Below are 25,677 nucleotides of genomic sequence, written 5' to 3'. Positions count from 1 at the left end.
TTCTTTACAATTATCTTTGGAATACTTCACACTGACATAACGGATTTTAAATTTTCAGAAGTTCCCACTGAATAGCAAAATTAAATATTTATATCGGAGGTCGGCTCTGTATTAATTAACTTAGTTAGTAGGTCCACAAAATACCACATCGTGTAATTATGAATAATTAAATTCCCACTGGCCCTCTTTTAGCAGACTTGATACTAAACGTGCAATGTACAAAAGAATGATCAAATATCAGTCAAGTCATGAAAGCCATTAGAAGATACATTGGTCACGTGCTTTAAAGTTTGTCCCTATAGGCTGTCCACTGTTTTTATCCCGGCCTATGTTAAAAACAAAATTAAAGCCGCCGGCTACAATAGTGGAACCCCCCTTGGGAATATTGCAAAGAATTATAAACCTCTGAGAAATAAAATCGAAACAATCAGCATTTTTGGACATATCAGCAAGCTATATAGTAAGGACTTTCTCTTCCAAGATAATGTCTAAAATTATATCTACCGTAATTGTACATACTTTCCTTTAAATTTTGCCATCAAAACTCTGATTAAATCATACGCAGACTAGACAACTATTTGTCGTACCGTATGAAAAAACAACCCCCCCCCCCCATATTTCCCTATTCCAATATCCCACATCATTTAAACTAAAAGAATAAAGAAAACATCTGCTTTACACCTATATGTAAATGAGAGAATAACTGTCTACGTTTTTTGAATTGCCTTAGCCCTCTTGCATTAAACGAAATAAAATTGAACTCAACCGCCCTGACATTGCAAGAGGGATCCGAACAATAAAGACTAACAAAATCTAACAATATGAATCTCAGACATATACCACAAACAAAATATAAGTGAAGCAATATCAAAGGTATACATAGTTAATTAGTCAATTATTACAAAGTTAGATTTAACATATCATAATATATACATTTTAAGGAGAGAATAGAAAATTATACTGGGAGAAACAAAAGACAAAAACTGTCCTTGAAGAAATGCATTTTGTAACTCCATGAAAGTTATGATGATGATGATGATGATGATGATGATGATGATGATGATGATGATGATGATGATGATGATGATGATGATGATGATGATGATGATGATGATGATGATGATGATGATGATGATGATGATGATGATGATGATGATGATGATGATGATGATGATGATGATGATGATGATGATGATGATGATGATGATGATGATGATGATGATGATGATGATGATGATGATGATGATGATGATGATGATGATGATGATGATGATGATGATGATGATGATGATGATGATGATGATGATGATGATGATGATGATGATGATGATGATGATGATGATGATGATGATGATGATGATGATGATGGGGTGTTCTTGAAAGTTAAAACGGCAACATGTGTTTCGATATTGGACGCCAATTTCAAAGTTATTTATTTTTCTTTATTACTTCGAAACAATATTATTTACCACATTATTTTTCGTACTGTTTACGTCAAGAAATATTTGTTTTTCTTTCTCTTCTTTTTGTCAGGGGTGAGTGGGGTGGGGTGGGGTGGGGTGGGTGGGGTGGGTGGGGTGGGTGGGGTGGGTGGGTGGGGTGGGGTAGGGTAGGGTGGGTAGGGTACAAATTGAGCAAGTAAAATATGTTTTCTTTACTTCTATCCAGCCCTTTACGGTAATTAAACTCATTTAAAAAATATATCCAGAGACACTTCTTACAACATTCTATTCGTACTGCTTTTGTCAACGACTTAATTTATGTTTGGTGTTTATTTTTTTTTTTTTTTTGGGGGGGTGGGGTACAAAATTGAGCAAGTAAAATAGCTTTTCTTTTATATCTGTCCAGTGCCCTATAGGAATACAAAAGTAATAACATAGCAGAATGCTGTAAAATGGACTGAAGAATGATGTAAACAGAAATATCACAAAGATGCATATGTATACGGTACTGCATATACCACTCAAATATGCACGTCAAACAGTTTCAACACAATCTTTTTTAGACAAGCTAGAAATAACAATACTTTAACAATTTGAGAGCTGTTATGTATTACCCGTTTTTAATACTCTACTGAGAACACGGTATCGTGATCAATTTATCAGGAAACAAAACTGATTTCTGGTTTAATACTTGGAATATCTCTTATTATTATTTTATGAATTATTGAAGTAAAAGAACAACCGACTTAAAATGACTTAAACAATTGCAAAGAGCAACGAAATTTGTTACAACAAACGGGAATTGAACCAATGACCCCGGGATGACCTCAGAATGACCTCAGGATGACCTCAGGGTGACCTCAGGATTACAAGTTTTACCCTCTACCTGCTACTTGGGAGCGTGGGGATTCAAACTTCTCTACTGAGTTATGTGGGGATGTCATGAATCTCTATGAAAAGGACCAGGGGCGAAGTAAGGTATATATAATGGAGGGGTGCTGCTCTGGGGTCTTATAAGTCGAATTATGTAAGGGATCTGGGTTCCCCCCCCCCTCCCCAACCCACCCCTACCAAAGAAAAAGATGTTGACGTCAAACGTTGGATTCTGGTGAGTAGAGGTGGTTTAATTGATTCTCGGCTGAATGTATCAAAATTCCTCGAAGACTGAACGAGAGAGTTTTATTCGATACAATCCAGAAAGTTGCCGGGAATTGATTTCGACAGAATTCCCGCTTTTTATGTCTACAAAAATGATATAATCAAATGAACAACGGAAAATTGAAGTCACTATAGTTCGAGTCCTGTTTAGCCCAAAAGTAGTCTTTGTTTTGTTATTGTATTCATATATAAATATATATATGCGTGTGTGTGTATATCCAATGCCCTTCATTTTGTAATGCCCTTCCAATATGTGATAACTCAGTACAACCTATAGCAAATTCTGTGCACATTGAAGAAACGCCGTATTCCAAATGGGATGATGAATTTCAAAAACACTCAAAAACACACACACAAAAAAATCAATGTTCACCAAAACAAAACCTTTTACATAAAGAGCAATATTTGTGTATATATTAATTGTACATTTCAGTCAATAGGGGGTTTCAAAATCTGGATTGGCGTGGGCAAGTCTCCACGGTTTATTGCTCCAGATTTTCGCATTCCAGCCCACAAACGCTTAAAAGCAGCTGAACAAATCTCGACAACCTCGAAAAGAGAGAGAACAGATATTCCGAGCCAAAGTCCGAGCTGTCCACCGATATCACTCAAAAGATCCCCAAACTGAAATAAAAAACAGACTTGTTTCCTATCAATGTTAATGCATTACGATACTGAAAATTGTACATCTCAAGCCTTTTACCCCTTCCCCCTCCCTCCATCACTATCCCCTCCTCCACCACAAAGCCTCACATAACGGAGGAGGTGCCAGTCGTTTATATGTGTGGCGTAGCCAGATAGACGCACGGGAAATTGAGTCCGCTTGTCCCCCCCCCCCCCCACCCGCGGCCACAAACATTTTCGGAGACGAAATTGGGACGAACAAAAGCTTGGCAAGAGAAAAATCAATCTATTAGCAATGCTCTATTTATTTAATCGATAAGGTACTGGTGTTTTTATAGAACGATGTTATGTGCTACGCGGGAGTCGTCCTTGTTATACTTGGCGCAGAACGATTTAAATCTGAATCTGATACTGAACAATGTAAATCTGAATCACTGAATGACCGTTTAGTCAAATGTCCGTAGGAACTTGATTTTAGTCTTTCAAAAGATAAAAAACAGCTACTTTTGGGCCAATATAATATAGAGAAATGAGATACCTGTGTTTACCTCTAAACACACGTATTATTATTATTCGTTTTTGAATGTTTGATGTTGTTAATAAAAGGCCAATTGGGGCAGGGGTATGTATACCGCACCCCCCCCCCCTCCCTCTCTCTCTCTCTCTCTCCTCCAAACCTTCTTCCAAATGGCTTACACTTTATAACACACTGAGGCACTAAGTCTGTATACAGGCAACATTTATAGTGTTCTACTTAAAATTTAGTTATAAAATCATGGAAATGATAGAAAACCATACAAATGCAAATTTCATCTCTTACATATTCATATGCAATTGAATTGTGATTTCCATTGAAACTTTCATTATATGAATTAAAGAAATGAGATTTCAACGTTACCGTGTAGGATTTGTATTGAGTGATTTTCTCATAGTTGAATTCTTCAAAAAATATTTGAACTTTGGCAACATTTCTCCTGCAATTGAAAAGCGCAAATGAAACGTTTGCTGTAGAATATTGACTGTAAGAAACCGAAAGCTACTAAGCAAGTTGTCCTTTTTTTTACCAGTCATTATCAAGATCTTTAAACAAGGGTTTTAAGTTTCAAGTGGATTCTGTGAATCCATTCTGGGTCCTACTATATGACTTTGGAACATTGGTGGTTTGGTATACATACATATATATATATATATATATATATATATATATATATATATATATATATATATATATATATATATATATATGTATATATATATGTATATATATATATATATATATATCTAAACGTCATCATCATAACAAGTTTGTCAAAATTCCATAAAAAACATCCAAACAAATTGCATCATCATTATCACCATCATCACCATTATCATCATCATCATCGTCATCACCACCATCATCATCATCAACAACATGATCATCATCATCATCTACAGAATCATTATCAGCAATATAATCATCATCATCAACATCTACAGAATCATTATCAGCAACATCATCATCATCATCACCATCACATCTACCACCACCACCATCGTTCTCATTATGACTATCATCACAATCATTGTCGTCATCATCTACAGAATCATTATCATCATCATCACCAATATATTATCATCATTTCCATCATCATCATTGCCATCATCACCATCACCATCACCTCCACCATCACCATCATCATCATCATCATCATCATCATCACCATCATCATCATCATCATCAACATCAACATTATCATCATCATTATCATCATTTGGTTATTGGGTTATATAATAATATAGTCCACTCACTCAAGCCATTCATGTGGATCCTCCGCTCTTGAGAGATGACGGCGAGCCTCCACGTTGGTGCTCATAATATCGGCAAGGACTCCAACCTAGTCAAAGATTGAAATGAAAATATTGCTAAATATTTCAGTTTGCGACTTAACCATAGGTCCATCCACGAAGTACGAATTGAAGTAACGAAACACCGGCTGTCAATGTCATTTTCTTTCTTTACTCATAGCGAAAATTAAAATAATGGCAGATGATACTTTATGTTTGAAATATTAGAATCAGAATGACTTAAATAGATAATCCTTCTATTTATATATTTGATTTAAAAAAAAAAGGGTGTTAACGTTATTATTTTCATCATTGGAAGCATGCCATTGTGCTACACAAAAGCGCCAATACGGGCAATGTGAGGGGGTGATTCATTAACTGTTATGAGCGTCATCAAGTAACCTGTACATGTAATTAAAAAAAAAAAGCTTTACTCAAGTTTTGCTTCCAGTAATCGATCAAATGACACCCCAGACAATATTACCTCACAAGCGCGATATGTATGCGGTATGTTACGCATAACCATAGAGTTATCCCATAGATTTACTTCCACCGACTTGGAATTTTCCTACGGCCTTCACTGTACATGTATAGGGAGACTAATAATGGTAACGTGACAATGGGGTCAGAATAGTTGTTTGTGAGGAGTCGATTTTTTTGTTATGCTCGCCAAGTGGTGAAGACATCATACTCTCCACTTTTATACCATTTTTCGTCGACAATTATTCCAAAATTGGATAATTACAGTTCTTAGGTTAGTAACCATTACTAGGTTCTTTGTCATGAAAGGCAGGATTCAGACCACTGACGTCACATGATGACCTGACCACTCTTCGGGGTCATATCAGTGTTATGCGTCATCAGAAACTCCCTTTTCTATCTTTTCCAATCTCAGAGGGTTCGAATAAAAATGGACACTATTGCTGTGAAGGTTTAAGAGCACAAACAAACAGCAAATAGCTAAAAAGAATTTGTGTATACCTTATAGTTGATGTTTAATACACAGAATATTAAATATCATGACAAGCTCAATATCAAATCACTGATCACAGAATCACATATCGTGTAGACCTTTGCACCGAAACAGTCTTCTAAAGAACACGATATAGATAACTTCTCTCCAACATCGTCGTTCGTAATGTGATTTATGGTTTATACACCACACTGCCATGTTGATTATGGAATGTTCCGAATGGCTTTTATAACATAAAGACAACCCTATGTGTGTTTTATGGTAACCCTAATCTGTGTTTTATGGTTACCCTATGTGTGTTTTATAGTCTATAAACTATACACTGTACATGTCGCGTGTTCAATTAAATGTTTATTAATGTAATGACAATTCTATTTGATTGGTCACGACGTTTATAAATGTCAATGAATGTAGCGTAATAAGATTACTAATTTTATGCCAATCTATTTTTCCTTTTTATCACCCGGGTATTTTTTCATATTCGTGTTTACTACAGTACAAAATATACAATCAAAAACGATTCGACAATTTTTCCCACCTTTTTCTTCTTTATTTGTAATAAACCTGCACAAGTCCAACTTTATTACTACAATAAAAGTGTTAGTATCGCACCATACCGTCAGCTTCATATGAGAGAAGCGCAAAATATACTTCAACAATTTAGCAATTATCTTAACTTGTTATAATGTATCATTTACATCTGAAATATACCATAGCTTGCTGGTCACCACTTACCGAAACTGCATCTGATGGCCACTGTGCCATGCTAATAGATGGGATGTAAATCTGCTCCCTGAACAGTGAGAGACAAAAAAAAAAGTAAACAATCTTATGCGTGGAGTCAAGAGCAAACTTTATAGTGAGTCCGAATTTGTGCTAGTATTCTAGCATATAGTTGCATGCTCTCGTACGAGCCCCCAATTGATTTGTAATGAGTTCTCATGTCATTCCGGAAATTTAGGATAGATAGTAGGCCTAGTGCAAGACTAGAAGTATTAGAAAACTTGCGATCAATTCCTCACACTGGTACTCAAGCCAAAGAGTATTTTTCGTGCACTCGTACTCATACCAAGAGAAATTATATTGTACTCGTATTCATACCAAGGGGAGCAGTATTTGTATCCGTACTCATATCAAGAGGAATTATACTCACCTTTGTAGTCATACAAAGGTGAGTTGTTTTTGTTCTCGTCCCCATACGGAGGGGAGTTGTAGTCGTTGCTCGTACTCGAACAGATGAAAATTATACTTGTACTCAAACAAAGGTGACTTTTATTTGACCCCGCCCCCATACGAAAGGGAGTCGTAGTCGTTGCTCGTACTCGCACAAATGAGAATTGTATTTGTACTCATACTCATGCCGAGGGCAATGTCGTTATATATTTTGTAAATATAGTGACCACATTCATTGTCCAATGTTTTATTCATACTTGTTATAAAAACAGCCCGATGTCTTCAGCTGACAGTGACATAACATAGAGACAATGCACGGTAGAGTTTCACGGCAAGCTTTATCTCGATAACAGTATAGCTGCCTAAGCTGTACATCAATGCATACGAATGAGATCAATCATAATATAACAACATATATCCATCGGTGTAAACACCCCTTGGCAAACGGATGATCAAAATTTCTGAGAAAGCAAACTTTCGGCCTGAAGTATACGCTTACCATCAAGGGCGTAGGAACCGGGGGCTGGGGCGCCATCCCCCCCCAGTGAAAAATATAGGGAGCGGAAGTATCATTCCGCCCCCCCCCCCCCGCTTCGCAAGTCAGAAAACCCCTTTTTCATTTCTCAATAAATGATAAAGTGTGAAGTGTGCAATATTGCACCAAATTGCATCTGAGGCCACCTGGAAATGCCAAAAATTTCCAAAATGGAAGGGGGACACCCCTCCCATTAGACCCCTCCCCCAGGCCGGCCATCATTATTCAGCCCCCCCCCCCCACTCAAAAGTACCTTCCTACGCCACTGCTTACCATAGCCTGGTGCGAGCAACAACGATCACTTCATTTGACCAGGCTGGCATTAAAAAGGACAGGACCCAGCATATAGACCTTTGAAGAACGTCATGGTGCGAAACATGTGATGGGGAACTAACATGGGATATTTGGACTAGTTGTGAGCGATGTTCGAAATATTACTTGCACCACATTACAACACTGAAATCATCAACAGTTTCGGTGATACTTAGCATTTCCAGAGATTTCGAACATTTTCAAGGTGAAAATCTTGGAAATCGAAATAGCTTATATAAAACATACCGGTATAGAATCTTTCCTTTCCCCCTATTATCTTGGACTATGACATATCATAGACTAACATTGTGCATAACGTGGTTCCTAACTAAATTCGGTCCTGCTTACACGAGATATGTAATATATGAAATACTCACACACAGCGATTTACGCAGTCACATGCGACGTCGCCTTTCTGATACATTGAGAACGTGGTATCTTGACATTGTTTCTCTGTCAATAGTAAATAAACACACTGATGTACAAATGGCGATGATATAGAATCAGACTTCTGTCACTGTAATATATCTATACAATTTTGCCTTCATCGTTTTATTTTTTTAAACAGCCAGCCTTTAGTGACATTTCATCTATTTATTATTGGTTTTATCGCTAATATTGTTGACATTCAGATTTTGAAGCTAGACTGCATGGAGTTCTAATTCTTTACCAGCAGAGGCTAAGATTCTTTCCGATTAGGTTGAATGTACCGTTATAGAATGTTTGCTGATTAACCCATTTACAGGTGGTGCATGGGTTTATGTCGATTGTTAAATGTTCATCTAGTTAGACACGCCTCACCCGAATTGGCGTTCGGTCCGTTGCTTTTGTCGAGAAATCATAGTCCGCATTTGTTCCACTCATTATTTTAGTACCATTGCATTTACTCCATCCTTGCTCTTGTGGCTTTTTAAAGGCAATGGTCCCCCTACCCCCAGCCCCTCCCGTATCTTCTTCGCAAATACGAACAAATAGAGGGCGCTACAATATAGCACTATAAATCAGTCATACCTGTTTCCGAGCTACAAGGTGCCTCGGTATTATTCTTTCCGGTCGGGAATGCAGGGTCCATGCAGTGGCAATTCGAAATCACTGCGTGTTGGTAACAAGATCTCTCACAGGTCTATAAAAGTTAAAACGTAACGTCATATATAAGACGATGCATCAATACATTGTCTTGATTGAATGTCTTGATTGAATACTATAGCCTAAGCGCTAATTCCTAACAATGATAATACATGTATCTTTTACATTATGTTATATGAAGAAAAAAAAGGAAAACAATTCTTGACAAATGGTGGACCGTAGCTTTATACAGAGAACATTTGCCAAGACGTTCATTGCAAAGTATAGCGCATTATATCAATTAAATTTCTTCGAGGCACAGGGCAAATAATGATTGGAGCAAATGGGCCAGAGAATCAAACTCTCACCACATATATATTTAAATATTTATAAAGGTTAGGCTTTTGAAAGTGTAAGGCATTATAAGTCTGCATACGCAAGCAGTACAATAATTTGAGTTGATTTTTTTTTCCCGACGGTTCGAACTCAAATCTTTCCCGGGTCGGCCTTCTACATTGAGATCCCCTTGTATAGGCGGTATACCTCTAGTGAATACATGTAGTCTCTGTCAGTCGGAACTGTTATCTTCCCAAATTAAAGTGGTTGAGAATTTATCGCTGAGGTAAAATCAAGCAGGACGCAACATGACTGTAGGACTGTACGAAAGGGTTACTATATGGGATATCCAATTGACAACTTACACACATTGCAAAACAGTCATTCTAATCTTCAAAATCATTGAGGTTTTAAATGAATATAAATGTATCCCAGTTGTAAATGTTCTATGCTGCTGCCCGATCGATGAATTTCGGTTTCTTTTTACTTATTCGTTGATATGTAAGTTAATAGCACAGGACAACATGTAATTTTCTCATCTTCCACCCCCCCCCCCCCCCAATCACCGCCCTGATGGAGAATTAAGGTTTCTATACTAACCTTAAGACTATAGGCTACGTTGAATTTCTCCACGTAATAATCTTGGATGTGTTCACCTGATTGTTCGCCTTGGTGCAAACATTCAAAGTAAGGTTCACCTAATCTTGAAATCTCAAGCTAACATATGAAGAGAAAACACCAAATCGATGATGGATGCAATGAAATATATGAAAATAACTACAATTAAACACCACCAAATTGAACGAACAAATACAAACCAACAATAAACATGATAATATATATATATATATATATATATATATATATATATATATATATATATATATATATATATATATATATATATATATATATATATATATATATATATAGTTTTTTCACTGTTCTTGATTTTCCAACTCATTACGATTTTCATTTATATATATATTCATTTGCCTTTGTCGTTTACCTCCATTGCATTAACATAAAGTCTGTTCAAAGTATCTCTTTCGAGATCCGGCTTTAGGAATCACAAATGATTTCGAGTTGGTCAGCATCGTGTTTGATCTCTAGAGTAAGGCAAAATATGTCACCAAAAACAGAACTAGTATTGTTCGATACAGGTGACAAACGCCTACAGTGGAATTACGACCTTCCTAACCGGTTTCGAACCTCTGGACATACAATCAGCGTCCATAGCCTAGTGGTTAGGGTGTCCGCGTAAAGAGCGGAAGGCCCGTGGTTCGAATCCCGGTGGAGGCTGAAAGTTTTTTCACTGTTCTTGATTTTCAAACTCATTACGATTTTCATTTATATATATTCATTTGCCTTTGCCGTTTACCTCCATTGCATATATATATATATATATATATATATAGGAATAACGGAAAAACTATGCTGCATTTAGAGAAAGGCTGGATCTCGAGTGAGATACAATAATTAAATTAGGTAAGTGATTGGTAATGATAAATGATTGGTATTAAGTGATTGGTATGAATTAAGTGATTGGTATGAATTAAGTGATTAAATTAAGTGATTGGTATTAATTAAATTAGGTAAATGATATATATATATATATATTTAGGTTTTGGTGATTTCTGATGAAAAATCAGCCAAGACATAGCCTGGGCTTGATCAAACTTTCAACCCCAGTTCCCTCCTTACATTGAGAATTTGACTGTATGATCACGGCGGTGTTATACTGTGTGTTACGTGTTCCTTTGAGAGGGAATATATGATACATGCCGCCCCTGGTTAAAGGTTGACGAGCGATTTACATTACCTACTTTATATCTAAAAAAGAGCTTTCATGCTACGAGACTGTATGAAACGTTGTCAAATGAACTGTTTATGTAGATTGTCTGTATATACCAGTTGTGTGTATGAAGTAGTGTTACCATTACTGACATAGGGCTGTACAATTTGCTCAAGTATGCGCTTATTGCTTACCTTCTTTATACCGATTGCTGTATTAAACCCTGTTGATATCAGGATGCCGTCATCTTCAGGTAGAGGCATCTTATCTGCTTCATGGACCACTAAGGATAATCCTATCGTATCTGTCAAATCCGCCAGGTACTCATCTTGCTCAACAAACAGCTCCAGTACCAGTCCTATATCAATAAAAAAAAAATATGATGATAATAATAATTTCGTTGGATTAATCTTCTCCGTACAGACAATTCCATCCGTCTATTAATTACGTCAAGACGTTCATGTTCTTCCTTATACATAATATTATAAATTAATACGCCGATCGAATCTTTTCTGTAATTCTCATTACAGAAATGACGCCACCAAAAGTCTGGTATTGAATAGGCCGACTGATTTCAACAAATGAATGGCTGATAAAGCCATGAGAACCGGCTGGTGTGTTATACGAGTATGTAAATATATTATATCTAAATGTTTGCGTTATTTAACCTTACAAGATGGGATTATTTGAAGGGAGAAGATCTGCATTGATATATATATATATATTTTTTTAAGTTGTGCATTCGTAGGCATATACATATAGACAACAAATTTGGTCTATAATCAAGTCAACGCAAGTTTTGCTAATAAATACTTTGAAATATATAAATATATATTTAAAAAAATTAAATCCCCGACTGACGATGGCCACAACCCCACCCCCCTCCCCCTTCCCCCTTCAGTAAACATTTAGATGATGGGAATATTTTCAACGAGAGAATGCGTTTATTTGTTCCTACCTTCTTCTTTTTTTAATATTTTGTATGTATTCAGCTTAAAAACACTACTTCATGGTCGTAAACTGAAAGAGCAAATCATTTGCCCCATTTTAGAGATCAAATAAATGTTTAGTACAAAAGTAACAGTAGTTGATTGTTAATGTGTGTCGCTATGGCAACAGTTTGAATACAATTGAACATCTTGGCAAATGTTTGCTGATGGAAAGAAACAATCCAATGCATTAGCTTTTGTCTTCAAATACTACTGAATAATAAATCAAATCTACATTTTTAAGATCTGATCCATTAGCGTGGATAGTTTGATGACATGAAAACAATTTCTGGACAGCGGAATGTTATAAAACCTAATGGAATCATAAATAGCTCTCCCCACTTCACGTCAATTTAAGTGGAATCATTTTAGAGTGTGTCATACACTTTGTTTAACAAAAAGCCTTCCTCCTTTTCTTCTTCTTTTTTTCTCTCTCTTTGTGTTAAGTTTAGTTATAATATATATATAAAGTTTTACTAAATTAGCCAGAAATTATTAAAGAGAGGCCGAAAAGTTGATTTTGCGGTAGATTACTCCATTGTTTCCATATTGCTATACAATAAGTCATGATGAGTATGATCAAGTGGTTTTTCTCTCAATACTGAAGTCTAGTGTTAGTTCATTTATCTTCACAATAAATAAGTATAGGGCATGAGTGACATTACTTAGTTGGACCTTTCAAAGGGTTTCAAAGGGACTATAGGGAACATTTTAGCCTTTACAAGCCTATAATCCAAGTATAGGAAAAGAATTACAAACAAAATGTTTGTAAAATCCATCCCGGTTTTCAAGGTACTCAGCTTTAAAACATGGAATGCTCAATTAAGGGTAAATCGATGATGACGTTGGCTGCTCCGTCTAGTAGCTCTTAGTATGATTATGTTACTCGATTACTTTATAACTTCTCATGCCTCAAACAAAATATATTATGTAACTCCATATAAACAGCGGAATAAGATTGGCGGATATTCAACACCATATTTTTATACTTGGCAAAACTTGTAATGTATTGTTAACATGTTATGTGAGCCTCCCACCTCTCTGCCCCCCCCCCGCCCCTCCCGCCCCTCCCGCCTTGGTTTCAGTGTTGTATCTGATGAAGTGACCGTATGGGTCTCTAAGACTAGTCCATGCAACCACTTTAGGTAATGAGCTTCGAATATTTAAAGGGTAATTTCTCAAAAATTCAAAGTGGTATTAAATTATTACCATGATCTCATGGCAGTTGAGTGTTTATTAACTGTGTACAACGTATCAATTAATCGCGTTATGTCATTTATGTACTTTATGACTCTTAAATCCCAACGTCACGAGTATATAGTATGTACATACCATTTAATGGACCTGGGTGACTAGCTTGCAGTTCGGTTGTATTCCGTCTACCAAACGTAAAGCAGTTCCCATAAGTACTACTGTAAAATGTCGAAAAGTTCCTGGTGAAAGAAAGCAAAAACAAGAATATGTAAAGCAGTCTTTTTCCCATGTAACAACAAGAAGAAAATATCAAAAGGGATAGCCCTACTTTAGCTCATGTTTTTTTCTTATGTTTTGTTTTTAAGTAAGGGCTGGATTGCAAATTTTTCACGTATACTTCCTAAGAATGGTTGGTATAGATTTTCTTTAGTGACAAACAGGCGTGGATCCAGGGCTTGTGGGAATGTACACCTCCTTCTCGCCTTTTTCTGTAATCCCACACACACATAAAAAGGTTAAAAATATTGTAGTTATTAGCACAAACATGCATGTACAGACCTAATTATAAATACAATTTATATCCTAAGTATGCCATAGAATGCAATATTTTACGTCTACAACTTTATAATTTTTTCAGGAGAGGACGCCCCATACCTTCCTTCTAAATGGGAGTCGGCTTCAATAACCCCGAGACCAAAATCCCGGCCTTTTTAAAATCCTACATCCTCCCTTAACCTAACGGAAAGCAGCAATGAACCATTTTCGAGAACATTTAGTGTACAAATTACTGCACTGATATTATAGACTATTAACAGACTTCCACAGCCGCCTGTAGTGCGGGCGGAAGAATAATTATGATTAGGCTAGCCAATCATGGGGTTTCCAGATAATAGTTTCATAATATGACTCAGTCCGTCCATACCAAATTCTAAGGTTAAAGTATACTAGGCAGCGAGACCTACCAAAAAAAATCGGTAACCTTCAAACCCCTTCGGTAACCTTCAAACCCCTTCGCGAAGGATATGATACTGTATATGATGTTGGTTAAAGGCAAATGAGCGATCTATACACTCCAGTAGCGTAGGAAGGTACTTTTGAGTGGGGGGGGGGGGCTGAAGACTGATGGCCGGCCTGGGGGAGGGGTCTAAGGGGAGGGGGTGTCCCCCTCCCCTTTTGAATTTTTTTGCATTTCCAGGTGGCCTCAGATGCAATTTGGTGCAATATAGCACACTTCAACTCCCACTCCATTTTGTAAAGAATTTTGCATTTTCACCTGGCCTTAAATGCAATTTGGTGCTCCAAATGAGATTTTTTTTCTAATTTGGAAATGAAAAAGGGGTTTTCTGACTTGCGGAGCGGGGGGCGGAATGATACTTCCGCCCCCCCCCATATTTTTCACTGGGGGCTGGCGCCCCCAGCCCCCCCCCCCGGTTCCTACGCCCTTGATACACTCAGATGTGTGTTTCCTTATTATGATCATGCAACACTCAACTACCAGTTGATGCCATCACGCTAAGTCAAGTTTAAGAGGAGTAACGGCTGATGTCACAAGACTACCCCTCCCCCTCCCATCCCCACATATACCTTCCAACCACCTTCTACTTTCCCTATCTGTTTCCGCCTATAGTTAGTATGGCTCACACAAAGGTTTCACTACATAACAGTCCAATCAACAGAGGTCCCCGGAGCAACTTTGGCCTCCTCTTCCTCAATAAAAAATCGGGGAAAAAATCCCAAAGCAAACAGTTGCTCATCCAGCCATTTTTCAAAAGCTAAACTCAGCTAGCTTGTCTCTGAGCATCCCCTTCCTGAGTATCGAGAACATGGCCAACTCTTATATCGTATTCGAATCGTAACGACCAATTTTTTGGTATGTATGGTTACTTACGACGGAGCACATGGGAATCCCTGCCATTCACATTTCAACAACAGAGTTTCCAGTTGATGTCCAAGCTCGATTTGTTTCTCTTCGGTGAGGTTGGAGATCTTAGAGGTGAGATCTTCCCTGAGCTGCGAAGTTTCATCCTTCGTAGCGAAAAATTTCGGATCCGCCCGATCATTCCAAGTCTCAATAGTCTAGAATTCGAGAAAAAAAAATTGTACTTAAAACTACGGAACTCTAAATAGACTGGAAACTCTAAATAGTTATGCTAACATGCATAGTATAACGTACACGATACTGCAATAACTTGAAAACTGTTTGTTGTAATTTTACTTGGCGTTATATTTCTATTCGCGTATCACGACAAAACGGTACTATGTCTGCGTTTCTATTACCTCTAGAAATTTGAACAAGATCATGAATGATCTACAGCAGTCAGGGGCGGACTGGGTCTTAAAACCGGCCCAGGCATTTTCCACCTAGACCGGGCCATTATTCATTGATATGTTACTTACATAGTGGTCGCCGTCCTGGGGGAGGGGTCTAAGGTTACAATAATCCTTAAAATTCGGCTTCCGGTAACACGTATCAAACATTCAATTGATGTATATATAACGACAACAAGACATTAAGCATATGGACATTAATTTACTCTTACTGAGGTACGTCCGGGCGGCTCATTTGCTTTCATTATTATCATTTGCTGTAAAATCAACTTTGCTAGCATATTTTCTCGCAAATTTGGAAATCAAACTCGACCTCTTCAAGGAAACTTAAGGTCCCTGAAAAAGCACCGTGTAATGGTATTCCCTCGGTAGGACCAGGGACGATTATATAAGAAAACCCCTTTCATGGGTTCCAAATGAGCAAAATAGAAGACTGAAAATTAAATTCGTTTACAATTCGTTATTTGTACAAGTGGGTATATCCAGTTATGTTTTTGTATTACCCTGTTTAGTAAAATCAACTCAAACCTTGTCACGCTGTGGTTCCAAGCAGAACCATTATCTTGCAACAGCACTAAAAGCCAATGGCGTGCGCAAGGAGGGAGGGCGGGAAACCCCCTCCTCCACAAAATCCTTCATTCGCATCTGGCTGTTTCCATAAATTTCAGCCTCCTATACCTTATTCGCCGCTGCTACTGGCATCTGTTAATGCTTGTATACAAAATAATTCTCTAATAATAGATTTACATACCCATCTTAAAAGAGTCTTAGTTAAGGTATCAGAAGCACACCCAACCATCATCAGGTGTCTATATGTGATAGAGATGAACGACATACCCCCCCCCCCCCCAAAAAAAAAGGTTAGAACATGTATATTCCACCCTGCAGGGAAATAGCAACTTAAAAGTTCTTTGACAGACAAAGGTGATGGCGAGTTGAACAAAACAAAATATTACAGACCAATTCTCACTTGCTTTGATTTTATAGACTTATTATTTATTGCAGTACCTATTTTCCGTTATAAAGTTGGGCTTCACAAAATAATGGTGGATCGAACATGTTGAATTTCTGAGCATGTACCTCATAAGTTATGCTTTCATTCATCAGTGTCAAGTGTGTAAATTCAACTTGAAATGAAAGAAGGAAAAATGAATAGAGAAAAAAAGAATAGCTAAGGGAAGAGCCATTTTTCCACCTCCTGGCAACACCTTTTCATCATGACCTGACAACATGACACACTCATGACACAAATTTAAATCCTGATATCTTCCAAATATTTCGATTTATTCCTTGAAATTGTAACTTTTTATCTCAAAATGGTCAACAGAATAATTTAATCTCAACATGTCAACTTTTCTTGAAAATTCGGGATAATTACATAGTTAGGTGGTACTATATAAAGGAGAGTGTATGAGGGTATAACGAAAGGTCCAAATAAACTGTTGAATGATTTCGGTGTTTCCCTCAAACTTTCGACCTTTTCGACATTTCGAAATTTTTAAGGAAAAAGCCTAAACTGCCACGGACTTTGGTAGGCCTATATGACAAAACACAGAATGATAATTTGACGGTTAGCTAGCTGTCAATTTCCTCGTAGAAATGAAACCGGGCAATGCTTTTACGTCGGTATACCAATGTGCTATGCAGTCATACTTGTAACATTGACTCGAATTTTCAATGATTACATATGCCAGGGTTATTATTATGCATGTTTAGACATGGCAAAACTAAAAATGACAGATAAATCTACACCTCAGCTCCCCCTACTCAGTGGTTCATGCATGGGCGGCGATCATGGGGGGACGGGGGGACATGTCCCCCCCCCCAATATTTTTGGTGGGGGGATATAGTATCTAATATCCCCCCCAATATTTGGTGGCATAGTTTTTTTTAAGCATATGTTTTGTAATTTTTTTATGATATCGCTAGTAATTTCAAAATAGAAAATGCTTAGATGCAACTTACAAGGCCTGGGAAGTGCCATTTCCAGCGATCTGGGAGACATTTTCGGCCAAAATTTTCTTTTGTGCTTCGCGCCAACTTATGGTGGTGCTACGCTTAGAAAGTCTGGGTACAAGCTTTGCCCCTCCCTTGGCAAATTCCTCGCAAGGTGCCTGTCTAACCGTGTCACAATTTGTTACTATATATGACCGAAAGTAGTTTTTACTTTTTTTCTCGAAATGACTAGCTAGACGGACTGCATCCGTAATGAAATTTGGTTTGCATGTTTTGTATGAGTGTAAGTACGTACAATCATTATGATCCACATCGATATGAGTTCATTGGTTTCCATTTGGCCTGTTTCCTACAAGATTTCTAACCGCAGGTGCGTAGCCAAGGGAGGGGGGTGAAGGGTGGAGACCGCCCTCCCCCTCAAGCATATTTTTTTGGTATTTTCTATGATATCGAAGTTTAATAGTAGCCGATATAAGAGGTTTTAATATTTGTACACCAATAATTTATCTGTGTCTGAATTTTCGAAAATTCCTTGACCAACATTCTTCATCATACTTCCCTCTACTCGTGCAATTTTGACCGGTCTGTTAGGGGTTGAGGGGGGTTTTTCTATATTGGTTGTCCATAGATGAAATTTTGTGCAACATTATGGGTATGTTTTGAAGTGAATTTATTATTCAAATTCTGAAAAAAATAATGGGCTTAAAACCTTGAAAAGTGGGGCTGGTGGGTATTGTGGGCCGCGACGTAGAATCCTACAAAGGCAATGACCCACATGAGATGCGATGAGGTCGAACATGATGTGTGATTGGTGACAAATTTGAAAAAAGGTTATGAATGAAAAAAAAAATATTAGGAAAAACTTGGTTCTCAGGCAAAAGTTTACATCTGGTTGGTCATTTTCAAGCCCGAGAAGTGCCATTTCCGGTGATCTGGGGGGCTATCAAAACCAGAAATTTTCTTGTACGCTGCGCGCCAACCAATGGTGGCGCTCCGCTTTGATAGTAATTCGCCTGCATCCAAGCAAATGTCCCCCCCCCCCCAATATTTGAAACAGATCGCCGCCCCTGGGTTCATGTATAGAAGGTGAATAACCGGCACGCGATTGTAGTAGGCTATATAGGATTGGTCAAACTTGTGCAGAAAAGTGTGCTGCAAAGTCATTACTATATATAAAACGGAAAGGCTTCGAACGCTTGAGCTTTCGTGATGGACTTTATGTTTTTATGTAATGTTGAACCTTCGTGGTTCACGATCCACACGCTTATGTTGTCTGAATAATTCTTGCGTCACATTTTGGTTCATTCTCCTCATTTAGTTTCGACCTCTAACAACTGTGTTAAGTGCATTAGCTATATACAGATGGCAAATACAATCGCTCTGTCTTTATTATTGATTACTTGCAGTGGGTTTATATATACCTTACACACACATGCCTCATCGATGAAAGATGCCATTCATTTTATCCCCGACGATTTGAGCAAATAGCCTATGTGGCAAGTCCGCCACTGGCAGCAGTATAGATTGTTTTCAACGTTTTGTTATCCATCACTTTCAACCTACATCCACAGATATAATGTTCCAGAATTTTACCTTAAATTAGTTCCACAGTTAAAATTTGTCCAAAGAGATTACTAAATTCTACTTGAAGGGCCTAATGCTATGTAATCTTGACTAAATACCGGTACGTGTCAACATTTTGTTAAAATTAAGTCTTTAAAATACACAATAAGTGAATAAGTCATCAAATTAAATGCAAACAAGTTTAATTTGATAAAACAAATTCTATGTAACTTTGAGTAAATTCGATCAACAGTTTGGTTGAAATTAAGTCTGTAACATTCACAATCAGTTAATAGATCATCAAATTAACTTTAAATATTTATTTTGATGAGACCACGAACTTGTTATGTAACGTTACTTGCAAAAAGGGTTAATTTGATGAAATGATAATTAGTAAGAACTGGCAATATATTTTTATGATAAGTTTAAATTTCCTTTTATAATACTAAACCTTCTTTTGGGTGGGATCTTTCTCTTGCTTTGGAGAAACCATATATGATGTCTTAAAAGACATGTTCACATACAGGAATAATGATCTTTACATAAGTACAACGAAATATGGCATCACAAATCCTAACCGTGCGCCAAATCAATTTACTGTTCCTTACTTTAGACTTAGGTCTTCACAACTTGGTATTCGTTATGTTAGCGTAAAACTTTGGAATTTCCCCCCTACTACTATTACTGGTTGTAAAACTATGACTACTTTCAAAAAACGTGTTAAAGAGTATCTTATATCAAACTATCATTGATTTTGTATTTCCTTTCATTGCCATCTTTGTTCTGTTTTCTCTGTATACTTAAGCTTTCATTCTATATTTTATTTGTCAAGGGGTGTCAACGTAAACGGCTCTACAGAGCTTCTTGTTGGCACTCTTCAATCTCTTGTTATCTCGTACATTTACCCACGTCTATTGTGAAAATTGCATACTTTAATACAAGAGATTGAAATAAAGTCTTATGAATTGAATTGAAATGTTGGCCAAACAAAAAGTCATCGTGATTGCTAATTAAGTAGAACATATATAAGACATTGTGTGGGACATAATTTGCATGTTACATCCCTACTGGTGAATAATTCGCACATAATTAGAAACAATGAATTATTGTTATTATACATTAACCTTTATTTCTTTTATCCAGTGGTATTCAATGTAGTGTAAAATTGACACAGGCTTTTGTCAAAACGTGTGACAAAAAAAAAAGTGAACACGACTACAAATGCAATAATAAAACTTGATATCTTCTTACAACTCGAATTCTTTCAGGGTTCCTCAACTTACCTTACTATAATATATAGTATTTTTATCAATGTCAAGGAGGTACACATTTCTCATCCCTCCCCCCCCCCACACCCATCCCCACAAAAAAATATATATATATTTAAAAAGTAGATATTTAGCACAAAATTGCGTGTTATATACATACTTATAGATCTAATTTACAGCCCAACAAATTGCAACAAATAAGGCCACATTCTAATTACATCATTCTTATATATGAACAAAATAACATTTTTTAAATAACCTAAGGCAATTTTTTCATTACAAGCATAGAAAAAGTTTACCATTTATTAACAATAAGGGCACTTTTATTTCATGAATTGAAACACTTTGAAATTTCTCACAAAAAGTGGGCATACGTCCTCCCCCTCCTAGCTTCTGATCATCCCCCCCCCACCCCCATCCCCTGTACCCCACGAATCATTTTGCTTGTCTAAACAGCTATCAGCTATAACGAAGTTTTAAATGTTAACTGTGTACCACACCCTAATTCACCATATTATACTCAACGCGTATTAACACCATTACGAGAACATGACACAATTTGTCTATGTATCTTCTACATGAAGGATTTGGGGGCGTAAAGATTAAATCAAATGATATTTACTTTACGTCACAGTTTTACTTTCCATCGTGCAAATTCTACTTGCAGATAACAGACGAAAAATGACTATTTCAAAAATAAGCCATGCCCTTACCTCTGTAGTAGACCCACCCGAATTTGAAGTTCCGGTAAGAACAGATGTCACATCTCCATTTGCAATAAACTCGTTGCGAGTTTCCTCAGATGGTGGACTATTTGCAGCGAAAAGTTGTTGAAAGTCAGCCGAAAGGTGGAGAAATTGCGAAGCACGAACAGGATTCATGTTACAAAATGTAACAGCAGGGAACGAAATCTCTTTGTCGAATCTGATGTCTAGATTAACGCCATATTCGTTCGACCAATATCGGGCGCAACGTTCACATACTTGCCAAGTGAGTAGTGCTAATCCAGCCAAGAAAAGGATAGTCCAAATGGCGCGACCGATGACAGTTTTAGCTCGAGCAATGTTTGGCAGTCCGTGTGCGGATGAATCTTTCATTCGCGAAACAAGAACTTCAGAAAATGTATTCTTTGCCATCTTTATTACGGTTTCTTTTTCTTTCTTTTTTCGGGTTTTTTTTTTTTTTCTTTCTTTCTTTTTGGCTAGAATTTATTTTCTTCAATGTTAAATCCAAAAGATGAGTTCCGTATTGAACAGATCACAATTTTATGCTTAGGCCTTTACAGCTTTTACTATATATACTATCTCACAACGCATTGGTCACTACCCTACACCGTGTTGTGTTTTCTGCAAGTTACATAAAATCGTTAAATATTCAAGACATTTGAACTATATACCCTCGAATAGCTTATCGTGTTGCTAGTCATAAATAATTTTGCAGACCAGCGATGCTTGTTTAAATATTCAATTCTGAAGATAAATTTCCAGAACAATAAATGAGAAAATCATTAAAGCCGAAAGTTAAACAACTACTTTCCATTAGACTAAGTACCGTATATTGTGTAAACATGCGGAAACGTTGTGATTTCCTTTTAAGTACTGCACATCGCGCTTGATAATCCTGACTGTTGCATAAGTCTCTGCCAAGGTAAATTTCGAGCAGAGCGTAAATAATGAACTTCTTTCTTTTTTTCTTCAATATATTATAACAATGCCTACATTCAGGTAATCGATTCTGGTTTTCTGATTTTTAGTTTTTTTCTTTCTTTTTTTTTCTTCTTTTTTTTTATGGAAAGGGACGATGGAGGGATAGAAAGAAAGATTTCATAGTTGTAATTAAATACGAGTTGGAATGGTTTGACCTTGTAGCTGGGAAAGTCAAATAATTCGTTACATGGTGTACCAGGAACGACTGAGGCTATATTGATTGCAGTACAGTAAGTGACTAAATAAGTATTTAGACTGTAATAAATAAGCCTGTGTTCGGTTAGCATTCATAAATCGATATGACTAATGTAAACGGTGGCATTGCCAGTTGTAAAACTCATTTTGACCGTTGATTGACAGGAAGTCTCATCTGTAATGAGAAAGCTGGCTTCCTATAATAATAATGATTTGCTCTTCGTGTGGAACACAAGCTATTTAGTACAGTCTAAATAGCTATTTGGTCACTTACGGTACTACTATATAATCAATATAGCCTCAGTCGTTCCTGGTACACCGTGTAACGAATTATTTGATTTTCCCCAACAAGTTCAAACAATTCCAACTCGTATTTATTTACAACTATGAAATCTTTCTTTCTATCCCTCCATCTCCCCTTTCTAGAAAGAAGTAGAACAAAAAACGATAACTAAAACGAAGAAAACCAGAATCGATTTAGCTGAATGTAGGCATTGTTATAATATATTGAAGAAAAAAAAGAAGATCATTATTAACGCTCTGCTCGAAATATTCCTTGGCAGAGACTTAATATGCAACAGTCAGGATTATCTAGCGCGATGTGCAGCACATAAAAAGAAATCAGAGCGTTTCCGCATGTTTATGTTCGTGTATTTTATAATTCATAACACCCCATACCTTTAGTTCTGTCTTTAACTATTATTGTTACAGAAAAGCACAAGCTTTGCTTTATGGGAGGAAACTTTAAGCTGACTTTAATCAGAACATTGTCATAGTCTTTTCAAATAATTAATAAGAATTATTTTTGTTCGAATTCTTGGTCTAATATGTATTTTGAATTTTTTAAATATTCACCTTTACAACGTTACAAAGTATAGAATATTTCTTTAACATTTAATGATGACTAAAACGATTCATTCCTTCCCTATGTGAAGTTTATATGTTAAGCTATAAACAATGCTTTCAAAGAACATATTCTTTTGGGCAATTCACTGCGGTGGATCAAAGGAGATCGTTTTGAAGGTGTCAGCTGATCATTCGTCACCGATGTGTGTCCTGGGATGTCTAAGGTGTTCCCCACCCCTACCCCAAACCCCCTGGTAGTATGAAGGGTGCTTAGTTACAGAATTGTGCTATCTTTCATAACTTTTAAAGTAAATTTAGGATAGTAGGTCCCAGGGTGGATCCGTGGCTTCATAAAGGAGGTGCCGTGGACTGTCGTCGTTTAAGTCAACCCCCCTCCCCCCCACCCCAAACTCTTGAATGCTCCTTTAAGGCTAAATTGATGATGACGTAATATTAATCCATCGTTGTATAAATTATAAATAGTCAACAACACAGCACCTTTGGAATGTCATTCACCACCATTTGTAGTTGAAAATGTTGCAGTACACACAAACTACCCGTATTGTGTTGCATGAGAGGAATTGGCATAACGGTTGTATATTAAACTAACTAAATCGTCCAGTCAAATTAATTCATTAATGAACCTCATTTACCAGATATTGTAATAATTTTTGATAAATTGTTAAAAATTGTTTTCCAAAAGTGTTATAGAAATCCAACCTAGACTGACTAGCAACGCGTTTTTTTTTTTACGGTTTAAAACATTTTAAAAAATATGGTTGTGTCTAAAGTCAAGTATGCACCATCGATGGTAACAATTCTACGCAAAAAAAGAAGAAGTAAGAACAACATTTGTTTTCATTGTTCAATGAGAAAAAACAATGTATTATTATATAGTTTTGTTTTTCTTTTACAATTTCTGACAATAAGCAGTTCTCTTGTACACCATGAATAACAAACGAAGAATTGACAACTGTATTACTCTCTCCACCAGGTCATAAGATAATCAGATTAAATAAAATAAAAAACATAATAAAAATGATATTAATCAACTCAGAAATGTTTACAAGCAATAACAATGTTTTGTATAATATCATAAAGTGGCACATTACATAATTAACTGCATGTTTTAAAAATGTTGCACATTTCCTCTCCATTTATTTCCTTCTTACTGACTATTAAACGAATGTAAATATGGAATTCAATATACTTATATCAAAAAAGGAGCAAAAGTTTCAAGCAATTGGTAATAAAAGATTAGATCAAATCATTTGGGTGAGTTAAACTCTGAAACTCAAGTTTTAGACTAAATTTCAATATTTTTATTGTTGAATGTTTCAGTTAACTTGTCTGTGACATTTTGTTTTGCTTGGTTTCAACTTGTTTTTCTCAAATTTCGTTTCGGTCTGCATGAAGATGAAGAAGGATCGAGACTGCCTCTCACTTTCACAGATAAATGAAATAACTCGAGAGACTAATACTAGTGCTATATGAGTTCGAACTCTCTAAATCTCTTTCAGCAATGCTTTTAACCAAAACTGAATAGCAGTAACTGACCTTATATGTATTTACAAGATTAACATACTATATATGAAAATGACCATGGTCAAGAGAAGCTTCTGTTATGTGGCTTGGTTTCATGAATATTATCAATATATTCATCAATATATTCATCAATATTCTTCAATATATTCATGAATATTAAGGAGTGTTAGCTCAGTGGTTAACGCCGGTGCCTTTCAATCATAAGGTCCGGAGTTTGAGTCACTCCAAGATTAATTTATGTCGTCCAGTTACAGAGTTGTTGACAATTGACAATTTATAATCATGGACGTTAAATATGAATCTAAGAGACTGACTCCGGTCGGCTTGCGGCTTTGATAAGCCAATGATGTCTTCTTCGAGAGTTCCTGCTTGCAGGAGGATCTAAAATACATACATATTCATTGAGATGTCAACAGTAAGTAGCACAATGAAAACGGTCACTCTTGCAAAATTACACAACTGAATAAAAATGTGTCTTCCGTAGTTCAATTGACTGAGTTGCTAAAGAATGACATAAGACATTAAAATGGATCATTGTTGTCAACCAATAAACGCCTCCCCCCCGCCCCCACCCACAAGAAATGCACTCAGAGTGAACATTTTGTTTCCTAATCAAGGGAAAGGGTAAAGTTACATTCTTATAGTTAGACTGGATTTACAATCTCTGGAAATGACGTGGTGTTTTGCTATGGTTTTGTTCAATCTTTTATTCAAAGTAAAAAAAACTCATGTTGTCTGATTTTTTACTTTTCTTTCTCACTTGGAACAGAGTAGAGGATAAATCTGCTTGGTGATAGCCCCAGAGGTTTCGTTTTAAAATAAATCATGATAAAATTCCTGGATTTGT

General features: G+C 36.6%; 1 protein-coding gene and 1 non-coding gene across 2 annotated transcripts; one reads left to right on the top strand and one right to left on the bottom strand.

The window, feature by feature from the left end:
* Positions 1-1,616: 1,616 nt before the first annotated feature.
* Positions 1,617-22,298, bottom strand: LOC139979027 (epithelial sodium channel subunit beta-like). The gene is made up of 11 exons (XM_071989663.1): positions 21,252-22,298; positions 15,312-15,499; positions 13,562-13,662; positions 11,435-11,598; positions 10,046-10,162; positions 9,056-9,167; positions 8,422-8,497; positions 6,760-6,817; positions 5,016-5,101; positions 4,123-4,198; positions 1,617-3,224 (listed from the first exon to the last, which is right to left on the bottom strand). Exons 1-11 carry the CDS (start codon positions 21,672-21,674, stop codon positions 3,030-3,032), a joined length of 1,596 nt encoding a protein of 531 aa, XP_071845764.1. The 5' UTR covers positions 21,675-22,298; the 3' UTR covers positions 1,617-3,029.
* On the top strand, positions 10,675-10,747 carry Trnaf-aaa (transfer RNA phenylalanine (anticodon AAA)). The gene has a single exon. It is a non-coding gene; the product is annotated as a tRNA-Phe (tRNA).
* Positions 22,299-25,677: the final 3,379 nt, after the last annotated feature.

The sequence above is a fragment of the Apostichopus japonicus genome, chromosome 13, assembly GCF_037975245.1.
Source record: "Apostichopus japonicus isolate 1M-3 chromosome 13, ASM3797524v1, whole genome shotgun sequence".
In the NCBI taxonomy this organism is placed as follows: Eukaryota; Metazoa; Echinodermata; class Holothuroidea; order Aspidochirotida; family Stichopodidae; genus Apostichopus; species Apostichopus japonicus.
Note: the sequence above shows the minus strand (reverse complement) of the source record. Positions and strands in the feature narration are given on the sequence as shown.

What these genes read in the sequence shown, in the direction of transcription:
- LOC139979027 (XM_071989663.1), bottom strand. Translation starts at nt 21,674, where the DNA reads ATGGCAAAGAATACATTTTCTGAAGTTCTTGTTTCGCGAATGAAAGAT. An exon ending in CGGGTGGGTCTACTACAGAG is followed by an intron (nt 15,500 to 21,251) that starts GTAAGGGCATGG and finishes CTCGAATTCTAG; the next exon opens with ACTATTGAGACTTGGAATGA. An exon ending in ACGTAGCCTATAGTCTTAAG is followed by an intron (nt 9,168 to 10,045) that starts GTTAGTATAGAA and finishes TAACTTTTATAG; the next exon opens with ACCTGTGAGAGATCTTGTTA.